The sequence below is a fragment of the Eubalaena glacialis genome, chromosome 7 (assembly GCF_028564815.1).
Source record: "Eubalaena glacialis isolate mEubGla1 chromosome 7, mEubGla1.1.hap2.+ XY, whole genome shotgun sequence".
NCBI classification, from domain to species: Eukaryota; Metazoa; Chordata; class Mammalia; order Artiodactyla; family Balaenidae; genus Eubalaena; species Eubalaena glacialis.
In genome coordinates, this window is record NC_083722.1 from 72,004,829 (window position 1) to 72,028,858 (window position 24,030).

At 52.8% G+C, this 24,030-nt stretch overlaps 3 protein-coding genes across 13 annotated transcripts in view; 2 read left to right on the forward strand and 1 right to left on the reverse strand.

Moving 5' to 3' along the window:
• The window catches only part of NBEAL2 (neurobeachin like 2), a 30,493-nt gene extending 22,295 nt beyond the window's left edge, over positions 1 to 8,198 (forward strand). For all 4 annotated transcript variants that reach the window (XM_061196650.1, XM_061196652.1, XM_061196651.1 and 1 more), the window contains 25 exons: positions 194 to 331; positions 424 to 780; positions 868 to 1,017; positions 1,167 to 1,324; positions 1,476 to 1,600; positions 1,688 to 1,823; positions 2,302 to 2,462; positions 2,561 to 2,877; positions 2,978 to 3,073; positions 3,375 to 3,499; positions 3,584 to 3,724; positions 3,892 to 4,022; positions 4,139 to 4,248; positions 4,339 to 4,456; positions 4,564 to 4,661; positions 4,732 to 4,848; positions 5,473 to 5,562; positions 5,649 to 5,758; positions 5,908 to 6,080; positions 6,215 to 6,309; positions 6,567 to 6,683; positions 6,780 to 6,938; positions 7,015 to 7,163; positions 7,499 to 7,634; positions 7,719 to 8,198. In XM_061196650.1, the coding sequence (XP_061052633.1) occupies positions 194 to 331; positions 424 to 780; positions 868 to 1,017; positions 1,167 to 1,324; positions 1,476 to 1,600; positions 1,688 to 1,823; positions 2,302 to 2,462; positions 2,561 to 2,877; positions 2,978 to 3,073; positions 3,375 to 3,499; positions 3,584 to 3,724; positions 3,892 to 4,022; positions 4,139 to 4,248; positions 4,339 to 4,456; positions 4,564 to 4,661; positions 4,732 to 4,848; positions 5,473 to 5,562; positions 5,649 to 5,758; positions 5,908 to 6,080; positions 6,215 to 6,309; positions 6,567 to 6,683; positions 6,780 to 6,938; positions 7,015 to 7,163; positions 7,499 to 7,634; positions 7,719 to 7,820 (3,609 nt within the window). In that variant the 3' untranslated portion in view covers positions 7,821 to 8,198. The remainder of the gene's footprint in view (positions 1 to 193; positions 332 to 423; positions 781 to 867; positions 1,018 to 1,166; positions 1,325 to 1,475; positions 1,601 to 1,687; positions 1,824 to 2,301; positions 2,463 to 2,560; positions 2,878 to 2,977; positions 3,074 to 3,374; positions 3,500 to 3,583; positions 3,725 to 3,891; positions 4,023 to 4,138; positions 4,249 to 4,338; positions 4,457 to 4,563; positions 4,662 to 4,731; positions 4,849 to 5,472; positions 5,563 to 5,648; positions 5,759 to 5,907; positions 6,081 to 6,214; positions 6,310 to 6,566; positions 6,684 to 6,779; positions 6,939 to 7,014; positions 7,164 to 7,498; positions 7,635 to 7,718) is intronic.
• A 323-nt stretch (positions 8,199 to 8,521) lies between these two features.
• LOC133095381 (death domain-containing membrane protein NRADD-like) lies at positions 8,522 to 11,843 on the forward strand. Of its 6 annotated transcripts, none has more exons than XM_061196658.1 (5): positions 8,522 to 9,210; positions 9,925 to 10,001; positions 10,686 to 10,869; positions 10,989 to 11,131; positions 11,234 to 11,843. In XM_061196658.1, exons 1-5 carry the CDS (start codon positions 8,954 to 8,956, stop codon positions 11,551 to 11,553), a joined length of 981 nt encoding a protein of 326 aa, XP_061052641.1. In that variant the 5' UTR covers positions 8,522 to 8,953; the 3' UTR covers positions 11,554 to 11,843. The 6 variants fall into 6 exon arrangements, with proteins under 6 accessions (XP_061052641.1, XP_061052637.1, XP_061052643.1 ...); XM_061196660.1 differs by having other exon boundaries at positions 9,007 to 9,210; positions 9,925 to 10,005; XM_061196654.1 differs by having other exon boundaries at positions 10,989 to 11,843.
• A 2,884-nt stretch (positions 11,844 to 14,727) lies between these two features.
• Positions 14,728 to 24,030, reverse strand: part of SETD2 (SET domain containing 2, histone lysine methyltransferase) — a 116,688-nt gene continuing 107,385 nt past the window's right edge. For all 3 annotated transcript variants that reach the window (XM_061196663.1, XM_061196661.1, XM_061196662.1), the window contains 4 exons: positions 23,615 to 23,726; positions 17,863 to 17,943; positions 15,906 to 16,007; positions 14,728 to 15,556 (listed from right to left, as the gene is read on the reverse strand). In XM_061196663.1, coding sequence (XP_061052646.1) covers positions 15,395 to 15,556; positions 15,906 to 16,007; positions 17,863 to 17,943; positions 23,615 to 23,726 — 457 coding nt within the window. In that variant the 3' untranslated portion in view covers positions 14,728 to 15,394. The remainder of the gene's footprint in view (positions 15,557 to 15,905; positions 16,008 to 17,862; positions 17,944 to 23,614; positions 23,727 to 24,030) is intronic.

Below are 24,030 nucleotides of genomic sequence, written 5' to 3' on the forward strand. Positions count from 1 at the left end.
GGGCATCTGGTCTGGGAGGTGGATGAGTACACGTGTGCCGTCATGGGTGCATCAGCTCCGGTATCTGTGAGCGTAGGTTTATCTGTATGTACAAACCCTCCCTGGCCTCCAGCCCAAACCTTACCTTGCTCTTGCCCCATGGGCTTTTGGCCTCCTCTGGTGATGGCCGCCTGGAATATATGGTGTGTGGCAGCTCTTTGAAGGTGTGTGCAGCCTGCTTGATCGCCTGGGGGCCTGGCTGCACCTGGCCAATGGCACAGCAGATCTCCGAGAGATGGCACAGATCGGCCTGCGCCTTGTGCTTGGCTACATTCTGCTGGAGGACCCACAGGTGAGCACAGGGTGGGTGTGAGGGGAGGGTGTGTGGTGGGTATAGGGAACTCCGGGAGTAGCTGGTGACACCTCCACCCCTTCGGTCCACAGCTGCACGCCCAGGCCTATGTGAAGCTGCACGCACTGCTGCAGACTGCAGTGCCCATGCGCCGGGAGGAGGCTTGCTATGTGCTCTCCAAGCTGGAGGCGGTGCTGGCACGGGCGCTGAACACCCCACCCTCAGAGACCCCCACCGGGGACGGGGAGCCCCCATCTGCAGCTGCTGCTGCAGAGCGCTGCTCATGGCTGGTACCGCTGGTGCGCACACTGCTGAACCGTGCCTACGGGCCACTGGGGCTGCAGTGGGGGCTGCCTTCCCTGCCTCCCACCAACGGCAGCCCCACCTTCTTCGAGGACTTCCAGGCCTTTTGTGCCACCCCCGAATGGCGTCACTTCATCGACAAGCAGGTGCCTGGAGCTGGGGGCACGGGCAGAGAAGTGGGAGCTGGGGACCCACGTCGAGCACCGGTCTCCTCTCCCTGTCCCATCTTCCAGGTGCAGCCCACCATGTCGCAGTTTGAAATGGACACCTACGCTAAGAGCCACGACCTCATGTCAGGCTTCTGGAATGCCTGCTACGACATGCTCATGAGCAGTGGGCAGCGGCGCCAGCGGGAGCGGGCACGCGGTCGTCGGGCCTTCCAGGTGTGCGACCTGAGGCAGGGGGCGGGGAGCTGCTCCACGCGTGGGCCCAGAGGACGGCTGATGGGATGGAGTGGAGAAACAGGGACAGCACATGAAGCAGCCAGCAGGACTCACCCGTTCCTCCACCTACCCACCCCCCCACTCCTCAGGAGCTGGTGCTGGAACCTGCACAGCGGCGGGCGCGCTTGGAGGGGCTGCGGTACACAGCAGCCCTGAAGCAGCAGGCAGCGCAGCACTCGACCGCCCTGCTGCACTGGGGGGCGCTGTGGCGTCAGCTCTCTAGCCCCTGTGGGGCCTGGGCCCTGAGGTGGGCGGGGCTCGGGGTGGAGTCCGGGTGGGGTGGGGCTTGGGAGGGAGGAGCCGGGAGGGTGCCTTTGGGGGTAAAGCCTGGGAGGAAGCCAGAGGTCTACAGCCTTCTGCCCGCCTGCCCATGACCATCACTGGGGACATATCTGTAGGAACCCGCCCACCCCCCGGTGGAAGCTCTCCAGTGCCGAGACATACTCGCGCATGCGTCTGAAGCTGGTGCCCAACCATCACTTCAACCCTCACCTGGAAGCCAGTGCCCTGCGCGACAACCTGGGTGAGAGGGTGTGCTGAGCTGGGTCCACCCAACCTCGTGCGCCCTGTCTTGTCTATCTCTGGCTGAGCACCCTTGGGCCCATTGCAGGTGAGTCCCCCCTGACACCCACAGAGGAGGCCTCACTGCCTCTAGCAGTGACCAAAGAGGCCAAAGTCAGCAGCCTACCCGAGGAGCTGCAGGAAGACCAGCTGGGTGAGGATGAGCTGGCTGCGCTGGAGACCGTGTGAGTGGGGCTGGGAAAGAGCTGCTTGATGGGGGCAATGGGTCTGCTCCAGTGTGTGCTGGCCGGCGGTGGGATTGACTCCGGAGTCTGTTTCCCCTCCTGCTGAAAGGGATGGTCCAAAATCAGGTGGGGGTATTGGGCAGAGCTATAACAGGATGGATAGTTGCTCTTTCATGGCTCGGCACCCCAGAGCAGGACTGAGAAACATAAACCAGACTAGGATGGGGGCCCATGGGAGCAGGCAGGGGCTGAGTGAGGGAAGCTGGGGACGGAGGTTGGTGTCCTGGCAAGACATTCAGAGGCCCAGGTTTCGGGGCGGGGACTGCGGTCATTCTGGACCCTGGGCAGCTCCTCCTCCTCCTCTGGGAGTCATGAGCTGTGTACCTCATGACTTGGTGACACTCCAAGAGTGTGACCCTTGGGCTTGTCAGAAAGGGGATCCCAGAGTCTGGTGCCTAAAGTGGGTGCTGGCCCCCAGGTTGGAGGCCGCAGAACTGGATGAGCAGCACGAGAAGCTGGTGCTGTCAGCTGAGTGCCAGCTGGTCACAGTGGTGGCTGTGGTCCCAGGGCTGCTGGAGGTCACCACACAGCACGTGTATTTCTACGACGGCAGCGCTGAGCGTGTGGAAACCGAGGAGGGTGTGTTCTGATGGAACGGGTCGGAGGGACGGCAGGGCTGGCTGGGGTCCGGTGGGGCCAGGGCGGGTGACTCCTGCACTCGCTGTCTGTCCCCACAGGCATTGGCCATGACTTCCGGCGCCCACTGGCCCAGCTCCGCGAGGTCCACCTGCGGCGTTTCAACCTGCGCCGTTCGGCGCTTGAGCTCTTCTTCATTGATCAGGCCAACTACTTCCTCAACTTCCCCTGCAAGATGGGTGGGGCCACGGCCTCATCTCCGTGCCAGGCCCCCAGGCCCCAACCCTGCCCCATCCCGCCCCACACCCAGGTACGGAACCAGGTGTACTCGTGGCTCCTGCGCCTGCGACCCCCTACCCAAGGCTACCTGAGCAGCCGCTCCCCCCAGGAGATGCTGCGCGCCTCAGGCCTTACCCAGGTGAGAGCCCTGGAGTGTGAGGATCGGGTGAGGTCAGGGCCCTGTGGTTGGGAAGAGGGCTGGCAGCCCAGCTGGCTCACCTCTTGCCCCTGCCCCTCAGAAATGGGTACAGCGTGAGATCTCCAACTTCGAGTACCTGATGCAGCTCAACACCATAGCGGGGCGGACCTACAATGACTTGTCTCAGTACCCTGTGGTAAGGGCCTGCTCCCCACCTCCCCCACTCCTCTGGTCTGCCAGCCCTGGTTCACCCAAGTGTGGGTACTGATGGTGGGCCGAGCCCTGAGCTTGGTCCTGGGCGGGTGCTGCCTGAGGCCTGGCCTCTGTTCTCCCTGAAGGGAATCCTGTCCCAGACAGTCCCTCCTGCTCCCCTGCAGCCCCTCCACGTGGTGCGTCCCCACCTGTGGGCTCCGCGCGTCTTCTTGAGGGTGAGGGTGAGGGCAGGGCAGGTAGGCCATCAGGACCCTCATGCAGCTCCTGCCCGGGTGGGCGGCCAGTTCCCCTGGGTCCTACAGGACTATGTGTCCCCAACGTTGGACCTCAGCAACCCAGTCGTCTTCCGGGACCTGTCCAAGCCCATCGGTGTGGTGAATCCCAAGCATGCCCAGCTTGTGAGAGAGAAGTGAGTGCCTGAGCAAGGCTGGGCTCGGGGGTTGGGATGGACAAGAGGAGGGCTTCTGCTGAATCCCCCCAACTGTGGCTCTAGGTATGAGAGCTTCGAGGACCCAGCGGGCACCATTGACAAATTCCACTATGGCACCCACTATTCCAACGCAGCAGGCGTGATGCACTACCTCATCCGCGTGGAACCCTTCACCTCCCTGCACGTCCAGCTGCAGAGTGGCCGGTGCGGAGGGGCAGGCAGATGGTGCAGGGCAGGGCAGGGTGGATGAAGGGAAGAGGCGGGTCTTCCAGGCATCCTGGACCCTCTGGCTCCCTGCTTTCCTGCGGCCACACCTTCTCCCCTGCTGTCTCCCTTCTCTCCACCTCACTTTGGCCCGTGCCCCTCCCCAGCTTTGACTGCTCTGACCGGCAGTTCCACTCAGTGGCAGCAGCCTGGCAGGCCCGCCTGGAGAGCCCAGCCGACGTGAAGGAGCTCATTCCAGAGTTCTTCTACTTCCCTGATTTCCTGGAGAACCAGAACGGTAGGAGCTGGCGTGGGGGCCGGAGGTGTGGGGATGGAGAGCACAGGTTGGGGCGGGTGGCCAGGGAGCAGGTGAAGATGGCGCAGAGAGACAGCTGACCCAGTCTTCTGTGCCAGGCTTTGACCTGGGCTGCCTGCAGCTGACCAATGAGAAGGTAGGCGACGTGGTGCTGCCCCCCTGGGCCAGCTCTCCTGAGGACTTCATCCAGCAGCACCGCCGGGCTCTGGTGAGATGAGCACATGCAGACAGGCGGGCAGCCAGGGTTGGTGGGGGGGCTCAGCCGTTCCTGGACTGACTGCCTCCTCCCCGCCCCCAGGAGTCAGAATATGTGTCCACCCACCTGCACGAGTGGATCGACCTCATCTTTGGCTACAAGCAGCGGGGGCCAGCTGCAGAGGAGGCCCTCAATGTCTTCTATTACTGCACCTATGAGGGTGAGCAGTGTCCTGGACTCAAGTGGGAGCCGGGGCACAGACGAGGGGTGAATGTGGTGGGCACAGAGGGAGTCCTGACTGCCCTGCCCTTCCTGTCTGATGCTCAGGGGCCGTGGACCTGGACCAAGTAGCAGATGAGCGGGAACGGAAGGCTCTGGAGGGCATTATCAGCAACTTCGGGCAGACTCCCTGTCAGCTGCTGAAGGTAAGGCCAGCTTGGAAGACAGTGGTCAGGGATGCCCTGGCCACAGTCCTGACCGGCCACTTGCCCACAGGAGCCACATCCGGCTCGGCTTTCAGCTGAGGAAGCAGCCCAACGCCTTGCACGTCTGGACACTAACTCACCTAGCATCTTCCAGCACCTGGACCAGCTCAAGGCCTTCTTCGCAGAGGTGAGAGGAAGCAGGGTCTCGACCTCCTACTTTGTGAAATTCGTTTAATCCCACTGTCCTTACCAACCTCTTGGGGCAGATGGAAAACCTAAATCAAGGTCACTGATACTAAGACATCTTAGAAAAAGAGGTAAACATCAGAGGAGATAGGAGTGCGGGTGGGATGCCTTCTTCGTGAGGAAGAGTCAGGACAAGGTGTTGACTCACCTGACCATCCTTAGGGAGACCAGAAGGAGGGAGTCCGGCCTTAGATACTCTACCTCACCTTCCTGTCTGCATCCCAGAATGCCCCCAAGTCTGACGTGTTTAGGCTCTTCTCTCCTCCTGCTAGCAGGCTCAGAGCCGTGGAGTAATGGGTTGGGATGACCAAAGTTGAAACCAAGCTTGACACCCTGGAAGGATCTTCCTTGTCTATCTGGTTTCTCACTCACTTTCTGAGATGCCCTGAAGGCACACTGGTCTCTGATGCCTATTTCTCTGAGGGACCTCTGTCTGTATGATGCCTAGCCTGTGACCCCTGGGGGCTGAGGGCCAGGGACTGAGTCGTGTTCCAGGGAGCAGGTAGTGTAGTGAGGGCCCTAGCTGGCTGCTTAGGCACAGCTAGCCTTGCTCCGCCCCCTGCAGGTCATCAGTGATGGCGTGCCCCTAGTGCTGGCCCTGGTTCCCCACCGGCAGCCCCACTCCTTCATCACCCAGGGCTCTGCAGACCTGTTGGTAAGTGCACTGGGCCGGGCCCCACCTCAGCTCCAACCCCTTTCTGACTCTGCCCCAAACCCACCTCTGTCCCCTCTTGCCTGCAGGTGACCGTGAGTGCCAGTGGGCTGCTGGGCACCCACAGCTGGTTGCCCTATGACCGTAACATAAGCAATTACTTCAGCTTCAGCAAAGACCCCACCGTGGGCAACCCCAAGTAAGACAGAGGGCTGTGGGCAGGGGTGGGCTTTAAATACCCTGCACTCCAAGTCACCTCCCCACCCAAACAGAATGCGGGCCAGCTGCAGGCTCTGGCCAAGATTTCTGAGGGCCTGGCCTCACCTGTGGTCCTCCTCACTGGGTCAGGATGCAGCGACTGCTGAGTGGCCCTTGGGTGCCAGGCGGTGGCGTGAGTGGGCAAGCCCTGGCAGCAGCCCCAGATGGAAAGCTGGTGTTCAGTGGTGGCCATTGGGATGGCAGCCTGCGAGTGACTGCACTACCCCGGGGCAAGCTGTTGAACCAGCTCAGCTGCCACCTCGGTATGTGCAGTCTTGGAGCTAGGGGTGTGCAGGTGGGAGTAGGGTTCCAAGGCTGGCCAGGGAGGGGGTAACCACTCTGTTTTGCTGGTACCCTCTCCTCCCCTCCCCTTCCCTTCCCTTCCCTCTCCATTCAGATGTAGTAACCTGCCTTGCACTGGACACCTGTGGCATCTACCTCATCTCAGGCTCCCGGGACACCACATGCATGGTGTGGCGGCTCCTGCAGCAGGTATGCTGGGTGGCAGCCCTCCGGGGCCCCCATAGTCCAGATCTGCAGTCCATCTGCCCCTCAGTGGGCCTCTCCAGTCCTGCTCTGCTCTCTTCTCCTTCCCTCTGCTACCATGAGCAAGTCTGGGGCTCCACAGCCCTCCAGCTCTCTGGCTTTGGACAAGACCTTCACTTTTCTGAGCTTTAGCCTTCTCCCTCACTCAGGGGCCAAGGTAGTGGGAGGCCACAGTCCTGAGCCAGCTCTGTTGTTCCCCACAGGGTGGGGTCTCGGTGGGGCTGGCATCAAAGCCTGTGCAGGTCCTATACGGGCATGAGGCTGCAGTGAGCTGTGTGGCCATCAGCACTGAACTTGACATGGCGGTGTCTGGATCCGAGGTGTGTGTATGCCTGTGTCCAGGGGAGGCTGTTTGCTGGGCACTGCCCCTGGAGCTCACACACCCCTGCCTAGCACCCTAAGCTGCCTTCCTGCAGGATGGAACTGTGATCATCCACACTGTACGCCGTGGCCAGTTTGTGGCCGCACTAAGGCCCCCAGGAGCCACGTTGCCTGGACCTGTGTCCCACCTGGCGCTGGGGTCTGAGGGCCAGATCCTTGTGCAGAGCTCAGCGCGGGAGCGTCTGGGGGCCCAGGTACGGGAAAGGGGCGCCCAGCCAAGATGGGGGTGGTTGGGATTCTGTCCTTGCTGACACCTCCTGCTTCCTCCAGGTCACCTACTCCTTGCACCTGTACTCGGTGAATGGGAGGTTGCGGGCTTCACTGCCCTTGGTAGAGCAACCCACAGCCCTCGCGGTGACGGAGGACTTTGTTCTGCTGGGCACAGCCCAGTGTGCCCTGCACATCCTCCATTTGAACAAGTGAGCCCCACTGTTTATGGGTTTGTGATCCCTCAGGGTGGTGGGCATTGGCAGAGGACACTAGGAGGTGCCCCCGTGGACCCACATCCCCTTTACATGTCTGTGGACACATTCTTCAAGGCCTGTCACTTGTCCTCCCATCCCCCAGTGGGGAGATCTTGCCCTGGGCCTCCCTTAGCCACACACTTGTGGGAGGTCCCTTTCTGTGTCAGGATTTTAATCGAGTCATCCTTCAAAGGACTGGGAGGTAGATGGGAGAATGGAGAGACACCTATCTGCTGGATCAAAGCTTCCTTGTAGTTGCGAGTTCGTATATATCCCCTCCCTCCCTCCAGACTGCTGCCGGCCGCGCCTCCCCTGCCCATGAAGGTGCCCATCCGCAGCGTGGCTGTAACCAAGGAGCGCAGCCACGTGCTCGTGGGCCTGGAAGACGGCAAGCTTATCGTGGTGGGCGCAGGGCAGCCCTCTGAGGTGAGGATGAGGGCAGGGAGGGCCTCGAATGGCGTGAGGAAGCGACGGTCCTGGCTGACCCCAGCCTGCTCCTGCTCCTACCAGGTGCGCAGCAGCCAGTTTGCGCGGAAGCTGTGGCGGTCTTCCCGGCGCATCTCCCAGGTGTCCTCTGGGGAGACAGAGTACAACCCTGGAGAGGCGCGCTGACAGCCTGCCCTGCCCCGCCCCGCCGCGCAGCTCCGCCCCCAGCGGGCTTCGCCCCGGGAGGGCCCCGCCCAGGAGTCCGAGGAGAGGGCGACATCCAGCCCACACTCTGGCAGGGGGTGGGCGGGGCCCCACCTCTGCCCAGCTCAGGGATTGGTGGGCGATGTCACTCCAGGAAGTCCCGCCCCTCGCCGGCAGAGGGGCCGCCCGGAGTCCCAGCGCTGGCCTCGGCAGCCGCACAGCACTTTTTGCACAGTCTGGGGTGGGGAGCCCAGGTTCCCAAGCCCTCGTCCCGGCAGAGCACAGGGGCCGGGCCGTGGCCATAATCCTAAGGGCGGCCCCCCGCTCGCATCTCAGCAATAAACCTGGACTAGTTTTGTAGCTGTTCCGCCTCCGAGCATGTGTGCACGCGCAGCGTCTCAACCCTCCCTGGCCACAGTCCCGGGCTAGTGTCCCCCTGGTCCATGAGAACCTGCGGCGACCCGTCCTCTCCCCAACCACACCACCCCTGTCCCCAGGGGCCCCGGCCGCAGTTTCTCCGGCAGCTGCACGCTCAGTCCCCCCTCGGGCTCACCTCCACGCATGTGTGCGTTCCTGGGCCGGGCGGGGCAAGACCGTGGGCGGCCCCGCCCCCTCGGTGTCCAGCCCTCCTCCTGTCTTTAGTCTCGGGCGGGTAAGAACCTGGTATCCCCAGGGACTCCACTCTTGTCTTCCCGGCCGGCCCAAGGCCTGGAGGCCCCGTCCCGCCCGGCTGAGCAGATCCTGGGACCCGCGGAGGGTCGGCCCCCACAGGTCAGGAGCGGGTTGGGGACAGAGCTTCGGGTCTTTCTGGACGGAGGGAGCCGAGGCTGCCTCTCTGCCCCCCACTTCCAGACCCGAAATCCTGTGCGGTTGTGGTGCCAGCTTCTGGGTTGGATTGCCTGTGGGAAGTCGGGGTAGTGTGGGCGTGTACGGTGTTGCTGTGTGTGCATATTCTGTGGGCCTTGAGATGGGTGTGTGTGGGAGTTGGTAGAGGCTCCAATCCCACAGCTCGGGGTGGGTCGGACACAAGGCCTGGCTGTCTCTGCGAGCGTTAGTCACAAGCTCACACGCCAACCCGGATCCAGAAAGGGCCCCTTATGTGGTAAGTGACACAAATGTACATACACATCCTTCAGGTGGCAAGGGTCACCACAGCCTCCGTGCCAGACCCACTTGCCGACTGTGTGCTTTGCCATACACATGGGCCTCTGGCCTTGTGGAGGGAAGTGAGTTTGGAGTGCCTGGGTTGGACCAGGTCGGATGTGGATGTGGGGGAATTGGAGGACCTTCCCCCAGGTCTCATCTCTATCCCTTTTCCAGGCAAAATCCCCTCCTCTGCCCAGACCAGGGTCTCTTCCCCAGGCCTCAGGAGGTAGGTCCCAGCAGGATCAGCCTTGTAAGTACAGATGGGTCCTGGATTGAGTGTTCTTCAGGTTTCTGGCCCCCAGGTCCTCTCCAAATTCCCAGATGAGAAAGGACCAGGGGGGCCTCTGGGCCCACATGCCCTCTGCCCTTGCTGAACCCACCAAGGAACCCTCCTGTCCAGCCCCTGAGCAGGAGGTAAGGGCTGGACACTGACCCTAGAGGCAGGAGTGGGAGCTTAGTCACTCCAGGGACTATGCTCTTGCTGAGAACTCTGGAAAGCCTCCTACCAGCAAGTCTCCACCTGGCTCTGGCTTAGATGGGGATAGGAGTCTCCCTGTACCATCCCTGGACTCAGACCAGGGGTTTGCCATGGTCTTTGAGACAGGGTGGTTTCCAGTGTGCCCTTTTCTATCCAGAGCTGCAATATGGTCTCCTCCAGCTTCGGCCAGCTGGAGCCAGCAATATCACTTCCACCCCATTTGACACTGGAGGAAACTGGTCCAGATTGGTGACTGGGGAGATTGGGGGGGAGGCACACAGCCCTGGAATGAATCAGGATGAAGTGAGCCAGGAAGGGGGGACAAACTACCCCAAGGGACTCCTGACTTCAGGCTTGAGGAATTTCCCCCATGTCCCTATACACAGCCCCTTCTGGACTCAGAGAAATCTCCCAGCTCCTTTTTCTGAGTGCTGCCCATGACATTCCAACCCCTTCTCTAAGAGATGCAGCCACTGGGAGCACTGCTAGCTGGCAGAACCATGCTTCACAACTCCAGCCACAGGGAAGGCATGGTCCATGTGAGTAAGTACTTCTTGATCCAGATTTTGGGCACTGAGAGGGTAGGATGAGAGGTATCCATGGGCCCCTGGCCTTGCAGGCCACACACAAGTCCAGTCACAGGCTCTGGAGTCCCTGTTTCTTGTGCCCTGCCTGCACTAGATTGTGGGGACAACTGGCCTGCAGGCAGAAGTTAGCAGCAGCATTTACTTGCCTTCCGGGTCAGTTTTATTTTGCAAAAATCTCCAAGGTCTCCTGTGCACAGAGGCTCCCACAGGGACCAAAGTGAATCAGTGTGCTCTCACAGTCCAGAGTTGGTGGGGGAGACAGGACACACAGTTTAGTGCCATAGTAGGCAGAGGAGATGCACCAGGAGCCAGAAAAGGGAGACTGGGAGAGATCAGAAAAGACTTCCCAGAGTAGGAGATTTCCTGCCAGTTTGTCAGATGGCAAAGGTAGACCAGCAAGAGCAGACGTCTGGAAGCCCGGAGAAGGTACATCCGGGAAGGGCTAGGTGTCCAAGCGTGGCGAGCCAAGGGGAGGCTGTGGGAGATGAGGGTGGGGAATGAACCAGTCAGCTTTTGACGCCACGGTATGAACTTTTGACTCTACACAGTAGGGACTATGATTTCCAGTCTTTCTAGCAGCAAAGTCTACGTCTGCTGCCTCCTTGCCTCTGACCTTGTCTGTCCTTTCCTCCACAGATAAGACCCGGAGGGAGCAGGACAGGGACAGGGAGGGGGTGGGGGCAGGGGGAGCCCTGGCCCCCGGTACCTCCTCCCCATTCCCCCCTGAGCCTCCAGGGGCCTCGGGCAGCAATATTCCTGTCTACTGTGCTCTCCTGGCCTCCGTGGTCCTCGGTCTGCTTGCCTACGTGGCCTTCAAGTGGTAGGTGGTCTGGGCATTGCCCTCTGGTAACCTCCCTCCCCATCTGGGCTCCCAACCAGCTCCCTCTCTGTCTCAGTGAAGGCTGGAGCAGGCTGGCAGTTTCCCCCTGCTCCCCACAGCTGGTGCTCACGTAAGCAAAGACAGCAGCTGGCCAAAGTTCGGACTGCAGAGCTGGGGGCCTTCAACAGGGACCAGATGCATGGGGATAGCAGTGTCTTCCGGGACTCTCCTAGCAGCCTGGAGCCCTGTGTCCCCAGCCAGGGTGAGCCCCTTTCCCCAAACTGTAGTCCTTCAGACCTACCTAGCTCTGCCCCACCGCAAAGCCTGCCTAACCCTCACGTGTCCCTCACGTCTCCCATCCCAGGGCCACATCCTGAACTTGGCTGCCGGCTTTACCTCCATCTCCTTCGGCAGCAGCAGGAGGAAGTGGAACAGCTCCTGCAGGCATCGGGTGAACCTGACAAAGGCTGGCGGGGCCTGGCGGGCCACCTGGGCTACCACGCTGAGGCAGTGGAGACCATGGCTCAGAGCCAGGTGCCAGCCTACACCCTGCTGAGGTACTGGGCTGTCCAAGAAGGCAGTGGTGCCACCCTCAGGGTGCTAGCAGATGCGCTGGCTGTCCTGGGCCGTGAAGATGTGGTCCGGGCCCTGGGCCCACTGGCTGAGGACTGCTCCGTGGTGTGATGCTCCACAGCCTAGCCTCTCAGGGAACCTGCTCTGGCGCTCCCACCACCCCCAGCTCATACACCTTCCCTTTCACGGGCTTCCTGGCATTGGTGACCTCGGCCTGCTGTTCTTGGGGGACAGGGAAGATCCAGGCACCACTCACCGCCCCTCGTCCTACATTCCTCCAGGACAGGGACCAGGATATCGGGGGGAGGGGTTGATAGTGAGAAGCAGTCCTGCCCTCCTGATCCCCACTCCACCTCCCCTTACTTAGCCTCAACTGTTTTTTTCTACTTTTGTATCCCATATTAAAGGCAACTTTGGACTATTGTCCTGGCTCTGTCTGGTTCCGTGGGCCTGTGAGACAGTTGGGTAGCTATGTGGCAGAGGCCCAGAAAAAGGATGGGATCCCTAGAAGGTGGGAGGAGTCCCTGAGTTGGCAGGCAGTGTGCCCGCAGAAGATGTGTGAGTTCTGGGGGCAGAGTGTATGTAGTTCACATCCTGCATCTGCCATTCACTGGCTGAACTGTGTTAGGAAGCATTTTACCTTTTTGAACTTCAGCTTCCTTAGCTGGAGAACAATAAATAGACTGGCGCATTCAGAAGCCTCCCACCAAGACTCTCAGGCCTTGGGTTTGAGACCATTTTCCTGACTTGTGCTATGATTAGCCTCATAGGGCTGGAAGCCTGCCCCACCCCTAGGCAGAAAGCAAGAGGCAGTTCAGAGGCAAAGTGAACTGCCTCTGAACTGGTCCTGGGAAGCTAGTTACCAAGGGCCTCAGGTCATCTCTAGGTGAGGAAAAGGAAGAAAGTGTTCTTTCAAGACCCATACTCCAGACTCGGAAGAGGGAGGTCCAGACATGCTTCCACACAAGCCAAGGACAGGCAGGTCATCCCACCTACCTGAGGGGCTGTTGAGGACAGGGCAGCTGCAGCCAGACCACCTGCACCCCTCGCATATGCCCACCCTGAATGGAGGAGCAGACAGGTCAGTTACTGTGCCTTTGGAGGGGGTTGCTACAGCAGACAGGCCCTGCCTAGGAAGAAACAATGGCTGCCATCCTGGTATCCATCAATCAGGATCAGGGCGCTTAAGAAACATAGTCACCTAAACTCAGGAGACTTGGGTCCAGTCATGATCCAGGGGCCCGGGCTACAGCCTGTCCCCTAGCTGAGATGTGACCTGCATTGGCTGTTCTGTGAGTACCAAACTCATCAGACTGCTGCTGTTCCTATGCCTCAGAGTTTACCAGGGCTGCTTAACCCTGTAAATCTTATACTTAAAATCAGGGCAGGTTTGGAGCCACCATCATCCAGAGATGAAAGCAGGAAAGGCTTGGTGTTTGGTCAGTTATAAACAGGCTAAAGCACTGGAGACATCACACCTACTTTGGCAGGGAGTTGGCCAGAGGGCTATCAAGGATTAGATCGGCAATGAGGGTGAAATCCTGCATTGAGAGGAATGAACAGGTCCTGGATTAGCCGGTAACTCTCTTCACCACTGAGGGGGTTTGAGCCTAAAGGTTTCAAGGGGTGTGTGTTTCAAGATCTTCCCCTCGCAAACTCCAGAGGAGGTAAAATAACTGAGAATTCCTCTGCAAAGAGGTCCTTTCTGAAACTTGACAGCTCTCTGGTCACCACCCTTTAATGAAAGGCTGCCTAGATATCCTTGGAAAATCTGAAACCTGGATCCCCAGGTTAAAACCATGAGTTTGACTTGGTTGCCAGCAGCAGTGCATATGGCTGCACCTCTGCATGGGAGACCTATCCAAAAGAGAAACACTTTCTTTTAATGTGCTCAAGCACATTAGTTGAAACATTTTCTTTACAATGTTAAGGGGAGGACTTCCCTGGTGGTGCAGTGGTTAAGAATCCGCCTGCCAATGCAGGGGACACAAGTTCAAGCCCTGGTCCGGGAAGATCCCACATGCCGCAGAGCAACTAAGCCCGTGCACCGCAACTACTGAGCCTGTGCTCTGGAGCCTGCGAGCCACAACTACTGAGCCTGCAAGCCTAGAGCCCGTGCTCCGCAACAAGAGAAGCCACCGCAGTGAGAAGCCCGCGCACTGTAACAGAGTAGTCCCTGCTCGCCACTAGAGAAAGCCCGCGCGCAGCAAGAAAGACCCAACACAGCCTAAAAATAAAAATAAAAATGTGCTATCAACATTTCAAATGTTTAAAAATAAATAAATAAAATAAAGGGGGTTAAATTAGGGTCCCTCCATTTGATGTAATAATGTGCTTGAGTTAAACAGTTTAAGGCTGCAGTACCATGGGAAAATACTTTGGCTACATTGTTAAATAGCATGTCTAATGATATCTTTAAAATAGGTGTTTTTCTCCTCTTTTCACAATTTCTTTAATACAAGGATATCAGATGAGTTACTGAGCCTCTCTGAACCTCAGTCTCCTCATCCGAACAGTGCCAATTCCTGTGCCTCCAGGTTGTGAGGATCAAAGGAGCACAACCTGAGCTCTAAGTGCCCAGCAGGCAGTGACTGTTCCAACTGCTGCCCACCCCACCCCATATCTGGCGGGCCACAGCCTCTTCCCCAAGGGCATTGCTGCAATGAGCAAAATCCCCCCGGTGAGGAAGAGATGGTACCAGTCTGCAAAGATGGGCTGGGCCCCAGGCTGGCCTGAAACCTTTGGCCCTTCTCACTGCCCAGACAACTGGTCCATCAAGGATGGGGTGTGTCTCCACTGAGCTGTGTCCTCCAGAAGATGTCCGCTCTCATTACCTGAGCACTGTACCCCTTTATCGGGGTACTCCCTCTAGGATCCAAGCCCAGTGTCAGGAGGCATGGTGCGGAGTCAGGGAACCCAAACATCAAATGAGCATTCCTGTGGGCTCTGGGAACTCAAGTCTCTGGAGGGAAGAGGTTCATTCCCTTTCACCAGCCAAAAGGTACAAAGGGAAAGACAAGTGCCTTTCTCTTGACTGGCTTATTAACCAAAGTAAAGAAGCCCAGCGCCAGAGAGGTCGCAGGTCCACTTCCTTTGCTCAGGAATACACGTGTAAGATGCCTACCTCAGTCACAGTGGGACCTGTGGGGAAGACCTGGGATAAACTCCAATCTCAAGGATTAATTTTGGACTTCACACACCTATGGCTACCACCTCTTTTCTCTCTCAGTGCCAACACTATATACAAACATGCTTGACTAGCTTTTAGGGAACACACGTGCCAAGTTCTTTAATTGATTTTATTTTTTACATAAAAAGTTCAGTAAAAATTGGATAAAGTAAAGTGATTTTAAGCAGTAAATCAATCTTATCAACATAGCACAAGGCTGGCCGAAACCACAAGGCAGCCTGCTCTGGAATATTTACATGATAACAAATTAAACCTTGCAGGAGAACTTAAACCATCCTTACAAAGTCTTCTGTGATCCTAGCACGTAGAGGCTTAAAAGCAAAACAAAAACCAAAAACCAGGAAAAAACAAATTATTTTCAATATATTCACATATACATTAAAATATAATACAGATCGTCAGGGTAAGGGGTCGTGGGTGGGGATGCGCATGAGTCTGTGCGCTGACAGCACCGCCAAGGAGGAGACCCAGGCTTGAGAGTGGGGTCAGGCCTGGCCAGGGTCTCAGAAGGGAAGGTCTCAAGGGCCTAAACCCTTGCCTCAGATGGCCTCTACCAACAGCTCACAACCAGGGGACCACTTGTTGTAGATGGAGCTCATTTTTGTGGCTTTCAGTTGAAATCTGCAGGTTTGAATTCCCCAGGGTGATGTGTCATCAGTAGCACAGCCCTGACAGTGGGGTGGGGAGAGAGGGCCCACGGGATTTCTTCTCCCCAGAGTCTCTCCTACCAGCTTGCCCGTCCTCCCACCCTGGCCCTGAAGGTCACTCTAATTCAGTGTCCTCTTTGGGTTTGTAAACAGCCCCAAACTTCTGCATGTACTTCTTAATGTACTCCTTGGTTTTGTGTTTCACATTCTCATTGCACTCCAGGTCCTCGGGGTTCTTACAGTACTTCAGCTCCTTATTCATAACGCCGTGAGTCAGCTGTCCAGGACACAGGAAGAGAGATCACAGCCACCAATCAGAGTGGAAATGATTTGAGAGGGGAAGGCCAGTCTGCTGCCTCGGGCCCCTTCTCACAAAGACTGGGAGGTGAACTGGAGGGGGAAGTTGGGGCAGGCTGGTGCTGGGATCACCAGAAAGGGGAGGCTCAGCTCTCAGAGAACCGCTACCATCAAGTAGGGTACCCTCTCTTCCCAAACCTTCCCCCTCTGTTCCTGGGTCTCCAGCCTGGGCATGTGTCAAGGAAAACCCACTTTTTATGATGAAAGGGGCCTTCTTAGAAGGCATAGTTTGCCCAGAACGTTGTCAGACCACAAGCAGGGGGGAATACCTTGCGAGCTAGGTGTTTGAAATCTTCAGTTGTGGTAATTCTTCCCACTTTGCAGTCAGGTTTCCGGTAAGGATTCAGGCACTGGACGATGAACTGGGACATCTGCAGGTACGGGGAGAAGAGCACACTGCTCAATAGTCCAGAGAAGGCAAGAAAGTTGTACTGAGGAAATACTTAGAATAGGCAGTAAGCAGAGCCAGCCAATCCTTCCCTTTCTCTCACTCACGCTAGCTGGTGTGGACAGAAGAATGCTAGTATGCCAGTGGGATATAAGAGAAAGAATCCTGGGTCAGCCTCAAGAGGGAAAGGGCTCCCTTGGATGGACTTAGCAAGCCTCACTTGCAGATGGAGGGACAGAGCAGCAGGACTCCACGCTGAATCTCATGGCAGCCCCAGATTTCAGCTAACAAATCTCATGTTCTTGGCATAAAGAGACTGTAGCTAAATTCTCTGGCCGCTGGAGGCAGGGCAGAGAGGGCCTTTCTGTGCTACCAGGAGGCTCAGTGACTCCAGGAAATGCAGGCATTTTGTTACTGAAGGCCACTTAGATTCTGTAAGTGTTGTACTTCATTTGATTCATACTACATCAATGTGAAGCAGAGGGACACATGATATGACAGCTGGTTGGAGAACATCTGGGGTAAGACCCTTTTCAGTACACAAATTCCCATGTCCTCCTGAGCTATCTCTGTAGTGTCTGTCCTACCCAGTGGCTCTCAAAAGAGATCCAGGCACAGGATTTCTGGAAGTATTTGTGGCGCTAAGCCACAAAGTTGACCCCAGGGGAAAAAGGGAGCGAGGAGGTCAGTGATAGCCACTTCACCAGGGAGCACCATGAACAGGGTCTACCCATCCCTGGAAGTCAGTGAGTTTTCAGACATTCAAAGAACAAGGCTATATCACAAGGTAGGCACTAAATAAACAGCTGCTAGTTGGCTGGGCTGAAATGCCAATAATCACAAAGGGACAGTGAGAAACTTAAGTTTTAACCCTAGAGAAGGCTTTTACTCAAAATTTTTCTGTGGTCTCCTGCTTCCATACTCTCTCCCTTCAATCCATTTCCCCAAATAAAATAGGGGATTTCATTATTCCCAGCTTAAAATCCTGCAATACTCCCTGCAACTCACAATACAAAGCAGCACAATACTGTGCAGCCTCATCTTCCAACACCCCTCACATACCGGGTGCTACAGCCCCCAGATTCCCTGAAAGGGATGACGCCTTCTTCTGCCTCTGTACACTCTACTGCCTGAATTACATCCCTCCTGATCTATCTGGCTAATTCCTACCCCTGATTCAAGAGCCCTTCCTGACACCCTGAACAGAGACCTCCAAGCCCTATCGTGGCACATTCCTCACACAGCTGCCATTACTTTTTTTTTTTTTTTTAATGCCATTACTTATTTACAGGTCTACTTCCTCCAAGAGACAGACTATGAGCCCCTTCAGTGAACAAAGACTGGAGTTTAGAATCTGGATGCCCTGAGGCAGAAAAGGTTAAGTGTCTTGAGAGCTGTACTGCACTTCCAGCAGCATAAAGAGGAGCTGCTTTCTCCCAGTCACTTGAGGATTAGGCAGCCACCAATGAGATATCACAGAAAAAGAAATGGACTTGGAGCCAGAGGCCCGAGTTCAAGTCTTCTGTCCAGAGCTTGCCTTCTCTGAACCTCAAGAGCTCCTCCACCAGCGTAAGAGGAATGACAATTCCGGTCTTGCCTACCTCACGCGCTGTTGTGGGGATAAAATGATATAATGGATATGAAAGTGCTTATTATCCCACTGTAAAGGACCATACCAATATGTCATCACATAACAACTACACAGTCCAATCACAGAAGCAAGGGAACACCCAAAGGCAGCGCCACCTAGTACTACAAACAGCTGTGCACACTTAGGATGAGAAAGAGTCTCAGTTTAAGCCTTCAGAACTTAGTGTCCACATCCCACCAAACCTTACCTCTTTTCTGAATACTTCTTTGCTTTTCTTAGCCAGCTCACTGGAGGTGTCTGCTTCTGCTGTCTTAGGCTTTTTTGAGGTCTAGAAATGGAAAACACCACAGTGTGGGAATGAGAGGTCAGGTCAGTGATGCCCTGCTCTTCCAGAACCTCCCTTCTTTCCCGCAATTGGGATGCCTGACTCTTGGTATTAGAATCTTAAAGGGACATGGCCTGGAGTCAACTTAGCTGCTGTTACCACTCTCACTTCATGTTTAAATCTTGTCATCTGGCACTGGCCTTGCTCCTATAAACCAAGTTCTAATTCTCTACCCTAAGTGAAAGCTACATCCTTGATGTAGCTAAACATTTGTTTCAGGGTCACCTTCTCTGCAGAGAAATGTGCTGTGTGATTTGGACCACTCAGGTCCCTGTTCTGAGCTGCAGTATCCCACACTGTCAAGAGAGGCCCAGTCTCAACGGGCTCCACCTCTCCTGTCTCTGACATTCTAGGACTCCTGGACAAAGGCAAAATGCTTTAGCCACACAACCATGGTCCAAATACCATGCTCCTCATCCAAGTCCCCTAGACTGTAGGAGACAGTCTCAGCATGCAAGAGAGGCTCCTTAAAGGTTGGTATCCTCGGTTCAGGAATGGAAAGACTAAAGAGGTATCAAGGTGTTGCGGGAGAGGAGATGAGGGTCACGCAAGTCAGTGAACAGATGAGTAGATCCTAAGACAGAAGATACTCTGTCCCAAGATGCTAAGATGATGACAAACCTAGGAATGCTCCCTTCCAGCACTGCAAGGGGGAGGCTGCCAGTCCCCCTGCCCCTCGCCTGATTAGGCACTGCTGAGAGGTGAGGGGCCAGCAGCCCTGGCATTCAGAGCACCTGCCATCAAGGCCATCTCCCCATACCTTTGCTCACCACCAGTCATCAAGCCCCTTCCTAGTAAATGTACTTTTCCATGGAAAAGATTATGAGCATTCCCCTTTGAACGCAACTCACTTCAGATGGATGTAGAAGCAGTTGGCATTACAGGTACTTCATTTTTTTGCTAGCTGCTTAGAGCACAGAATTTTTTCAACCTACCCCCACTTCTGATTCCTCTCTTTCCAGAAACAGTATGAAGGTGCTGGTGATGAAGGGACTGTTCAACTCCCTCTGCTCTGGACTGGCTCCAGAGAAAGGTGGCACTCCCCTGGCTTTTGGGCTTCTATACATCAGCTTTCCCTGACTTGTTATAAAAGCTTTGCGTATTTTCTACTTTTCTACTTTCTTTCTGTGGCTGTGGGAGCAGGAAAGGGAGGGCAGGGTAGAAAGAACATACAGATTCTACCTCTGGTTTTAGGAAACAAAACGCAAATAACTCTGTTTTCAAATGTTTTGCTTTGATATTTTGTGGTTATTTTTTCTAGCAGTAGAGAGTGTGGGTGTGCTTCACAATAAGACCTCATGTAGCAAGGGATCAAGAATTGCCTGAATAAGCCAAGGTAATTTCAACACACCCTCAGCTGCTGTCTTGTGGATCTCAGAAATGAGTAGCAGCAGCAATGAGTACAGAAAGCCCCTTAAGGTGTAACAATGATCTCAAGGCTCTGGCTCCTATAGAAGAGGCCAGGCTCTCAGTGAGGGCACTGTGTAAACAGGAATGTTCTGCTTCGCTCTGAATGGGGTATGTGTTCAGAAAGCTAAATAATTCCAGTGCATTTCTAATTTAATCTCTGACTTGGTGAGGTTGTAGGGCTTTAAAAACACACAATCCCCTGAGCTCTCTCTAGGAGCTTTCCTGGTCCAGAAGAAGTTGAGGTATCAGAAACACTACACATGATTCAACCTAAATTCTGCAACACACGAACCTGTACACACCAATTAAAAGGTTAAAAAAGAAAGATTCTTGAAAATAATAAAAACTCAGTATATTCTGTTTTGAAGTTGCTGCCACCTTTGGTAACAAAAAGGGCAAAATAATTTCAGTTTGGTTCTAGATCAGGAACTATATACCACACCTTAGTTTGTCAAATGAGGCATGGGAGAGGGCGTGCAGGAAGTGAGAGGACAGGAACAAATCATCTCTATGACACTTTCAAGAAACTGGCAGGCCATGCCTTGCCTCTTCCATATCCACTTGTTTGCTTAGCCCCAAATGATGCCTCTCAGATGCCTTTGCATGCACCTTCAACATCTCCATCCTTAGTTCCTCACTTTGCCTAAACTATTAAAATACTCTTCAATCTGATCTCCAATGCTACCAATCTCACCTTTTCAAATGGGCCTGTTTCACTCAAGGGACACATATTTGATTGCCTGTCCTGCTGCTTTAAAAGCATTCACTGGCTTTTAAGCATACAATAATCACATTGGTAGGACACCAAGATCTTAGACAATTTAAATCTGACCTACTTTTCCATATTTTTGTCTTGCTCACTACCTACCCCATATGTATCCAAATTCTCACCATAACCAAATTATTTTTATTGTTCCCTATATAGGCTCTGTCTTGTACTGACTTTATACCTTTGCAAAAACGGCTTTATTTGCCCAGAATCCTCTTTCTTGCTCACCTTAGCTATAGGTAAAATCATGTTTTCTGTGACATATCACTAGTGCATTTTCTTAGACCATTAATCACTGTGTTCCCATAGCATTCTGTACATACTTCTACTACAGCAATTATCCCGTTGTGTTCTTGGTTTATAGATGTGGTTATTTCCTTAGATTGAACTTCATGAAGATTAGTACTCAGATTTATTTCTCTTTCTATCTGTAATACCTTACACAAGGCCTGTGAATTAATGAAAATTTACAATGTTACAGTCTTCATCTCCAAGGGCTTTAAAATCTAAATGAAGGCCCTAAAGATGGAAAAAAAAAAAAATTGGAGCAGAAGGAATAAACACATAACCCACAGGCACCCTTCTCCTGTCTGAGATGCTAGCTAGGTGAATACAGTAGTAAACTGGTTAGGAAGGTTAGATCCAAATAAGTCCCTGGCTATCCAAGTCAGACTAGGTCCTAATGATAGAGACAATGGTCTAGAAAGAAATCCAAAGACTGACACCTCAAGCCTTCAACTTGTGCATCATGGCAAGGTTGGTTGGAATATCAAAACTCATTTGTTCCTTCATAAACTATCAAAGGGTTAATAACAAAATAGATGACTTCATTTATATTTTCTCATTAGAAATACAAGAAAAGGTAAAGCTGACAAGCCAGAGACAAAAGCCTAAGAAGCTAAGATAGAGAGTGAATGAACATCCAGATAGTTTTTTTACTGGAAGAACATGACAGTTATGGGGTTTTTTCCCTTAGGTACCTGTCTCTATAAAAACTCTCCCACAGAAACTTCATACACTGCTGGTAGAAATGTACAATGATATAGCAACTTTAGAAAACAGTTTGACAGTTTCTTAAAAAGTTAGACATAGACTGTCTAACTTTGATCCAGCAATTCCACTCCTAGGTATCTACCCAAGAGAACTGAAAATGTATATCCAAAGATTTGTACACAATTGTTCATATACCATTATTCATAACAGCCAAAGAGTGGAAACAACCCAAATGTCCATCAACTGGTGAATGGATAAATAAAATGTGGCACATCTAACAATGGGATATTATTCAATGCTAAAAAGAAACGAGCTACCAAGCCATGAAAAGGCATGGAAGAACCTTAAATGTATATTGCTAGGTGAATGAAGCAAATCTGAAAAGGCTACAAGTCCAAATATGTGACATTCTATAAAAGGCAAAACTGGAGACAGTATAAAAGATCAGAGGTTGTCAGGGATAGGGATGGGGATGGGGGGAGGCGGGGAGAGAGGACGAGATGAATAGGGGGAGCACAGAGGATTTTCAATGCAGTGAAACTATTCTGTAGACGATAATGGTGGACACATGCCATTACACATTTGTCAAAACCCACAGAATGTACAATACCAAGAACACTAATGCGAACTACAGACTTTGAGTGATAATAATGTAGATTCACTGATTGCAATAAATGTACCATACTCTGGCAGGCTGTTGATAGTGGAGGACGCTACGCATGTGTGATGACAGGGGGTGTATGGAAACTCTGTACTTTCTGCTCAAATTTAAAGGGAACCTAAAACTGTCTGAAAATAAAATATATTAAGAAAAAGAGGTATATAAGGACCTTTTCAGACAAACAAAAATGAGAGAGCTCATCACAATTAGACTTGAAATACTCAAAATATTAAAGGAAATTCTTCAGACTGGGACTTCCCTGGTGGTCCAGTGGTTAAGAATCCGCCTTCCAATGAAGGAGACACAGGTTCGATCCCTGGTCAGGGAACTAAGATCCCACATGCCACGGCGCAACTAAACCTGCACACTGCAACTACTGAGCCCACGTGCCATAACTAGAGAGAAGCCCGTGCACTGCAACAAAGAGCCTGCATGCCTCAATGGAAGATTCCCACATGCCGCAACTAAGACCTGACGCAGCCAAATAAATAAATTTTTTTAAAAGTGGATAGAATTTATAAAAAAAAAAAAAAAAAAAAAAGGAAATTCTTCAGACTAAAGGAATGCTAAATATAATGCTGAAGAAAGAAAAACATTTCCCCCAAAGTGAATAAAATATAAAAGGAGGTATGGATTTGTTTCCACTTTCTTTCTCCCATTCCTTCCTTCCCTCTTCCACCTCTTTCCACTGACTTAACTAGTTAAGTGTCTCTTATTTTCAAAATTAAATACTATTCAAATCTTAGAGCATAGATATATTGTCTTTGATTTCATTCAAGACACCACATCCTAGGAGACAGTGAGTCCTGTTCCAAGTGGAAAAGGATAAAAATTTTTAATTCAAGCATTGAGAGTCACACTGATTTACATGACCTCTAATCCTGATTACTCTCTTGTTAGAAGGAGAGATGAGGAATAAGCTATTTCGCTTTACTCTAGAATAGTATTTCCAGAGTAAAATACCTCAGTTTCAAATCTTAAAAAAAGGAGGGGCCCAGTTATACTTTTTTGGTGAGGTTTTAATGCAACCAGTTTAACTTCTTTCCAGACCCACCAATCCCAAAATGGCAGGACATTAAAGCAGACTAAGAAAGACTGCAGTTAAACAGAAAAAACACATTTAAAAGAAACATAACATCAAGAAGAATGCTGTAATCTACAGGGAAAGAGCTAAGATATATTAAAGGAAGTTATAATGGAATAAGAATACTATGATTATATTTGTATGTTTAAAATGAAAAGAAAGAAAAACACCTGTGTGTGTTTTCCATAAAGGTCTGGAAGAACATACAACAAAGCAAGGTTTTGCAACTTTGGCACTACTGACATTTGGGCCAGTTCTTTGTTGTGGGGGATTATCCTGTGCACTCTAAGATGTTTAGTGGCTTCTCTGGCCTCCGTACACACTAGAAGCTAGTAGCATCTCCACAGCTGTAACAACCAAAAATGTCTCTAAATATTATCAAAAGTCTCCTGAGGAGCAAAACTGCTCTTGGTTGAGAACCTGTGCACTAAAAAGTTAACAGTATTTATCTCCAGAGAGGGAAGTATGATGAAAGGGGAGCAACTAAATAGAAATTAAGGGCTTTTATTTTTTGTTCTATATACCGTACTTCTGTATTGTTTGCACGTCCTACCACCTCCAAGCATTTTTTTATATGCATAATTCTCCAGAACAATAAGAAAAATAGAATTCCAAGATAACATGGCTACTGACTCTACAAAATGACAAGACAAAGAATCCCAAATGATCAGGAAACATATCTGTAAGCCACACTCACCTTCATGGGATTTTCATCATATGTTGGGGTTCCCAGGTCCATCTCAGCTTCATGCTCAAGGCTGGCATCATCTCCTGGGCTTTCCCAAGTAGGAGGATCCCACTGAGTCTGCCTAGAAGAAGGTAAGAACAGCCATGCTGTCATGGCCAGAAAACAGAGAACTCTGGCATAGGTATCTCTGCTCATATATACATAATATACAACATGCAATGAAACATAGAACAAGTCAGCTCCATAAGAGAGAGACATTCTTCCCAGCAGCAATGATTCTATCCCAGAGACATACATTGTTTTTAGCCCACTGTATTTCTGTAGCCAATGCTGTGGCAACATTTGCTGGGTATCAAAGACAACAGTAAAACCAAACATCTTTGTCTCTCACCTGACTATTAATGTCCTGAAAACAGGATTCAGCA

What these genes read in the sequence shown, in the direction of transcription:
- LOC133095381 (XM_061196654.1), top strand. Translation starts at nt 8,954, where the DNA reads ATGTACATACACATCCTTCAGGTGGCAAGGGTCACCACAGCCTCCGTG. An exon ending in TCTTCCCCAGGCCTCAGGAG is followed by an intron (nt 9,211 to 9,924) that starts GTAGGTCCCAGC and finishes CCCTTCTCTAAG; the next exon opens with AGATGCAGCCACTGGGAGCA. An exon ending in GCCTACGTGGCCTTCAAGTG is followed by an intron (nt 10,870 to 10,988) that starts GTAGGTGGTCTG and finishes TGCTCCCCACAG; the next exon opens with CTGGTGCTCACGTAAGCAAA.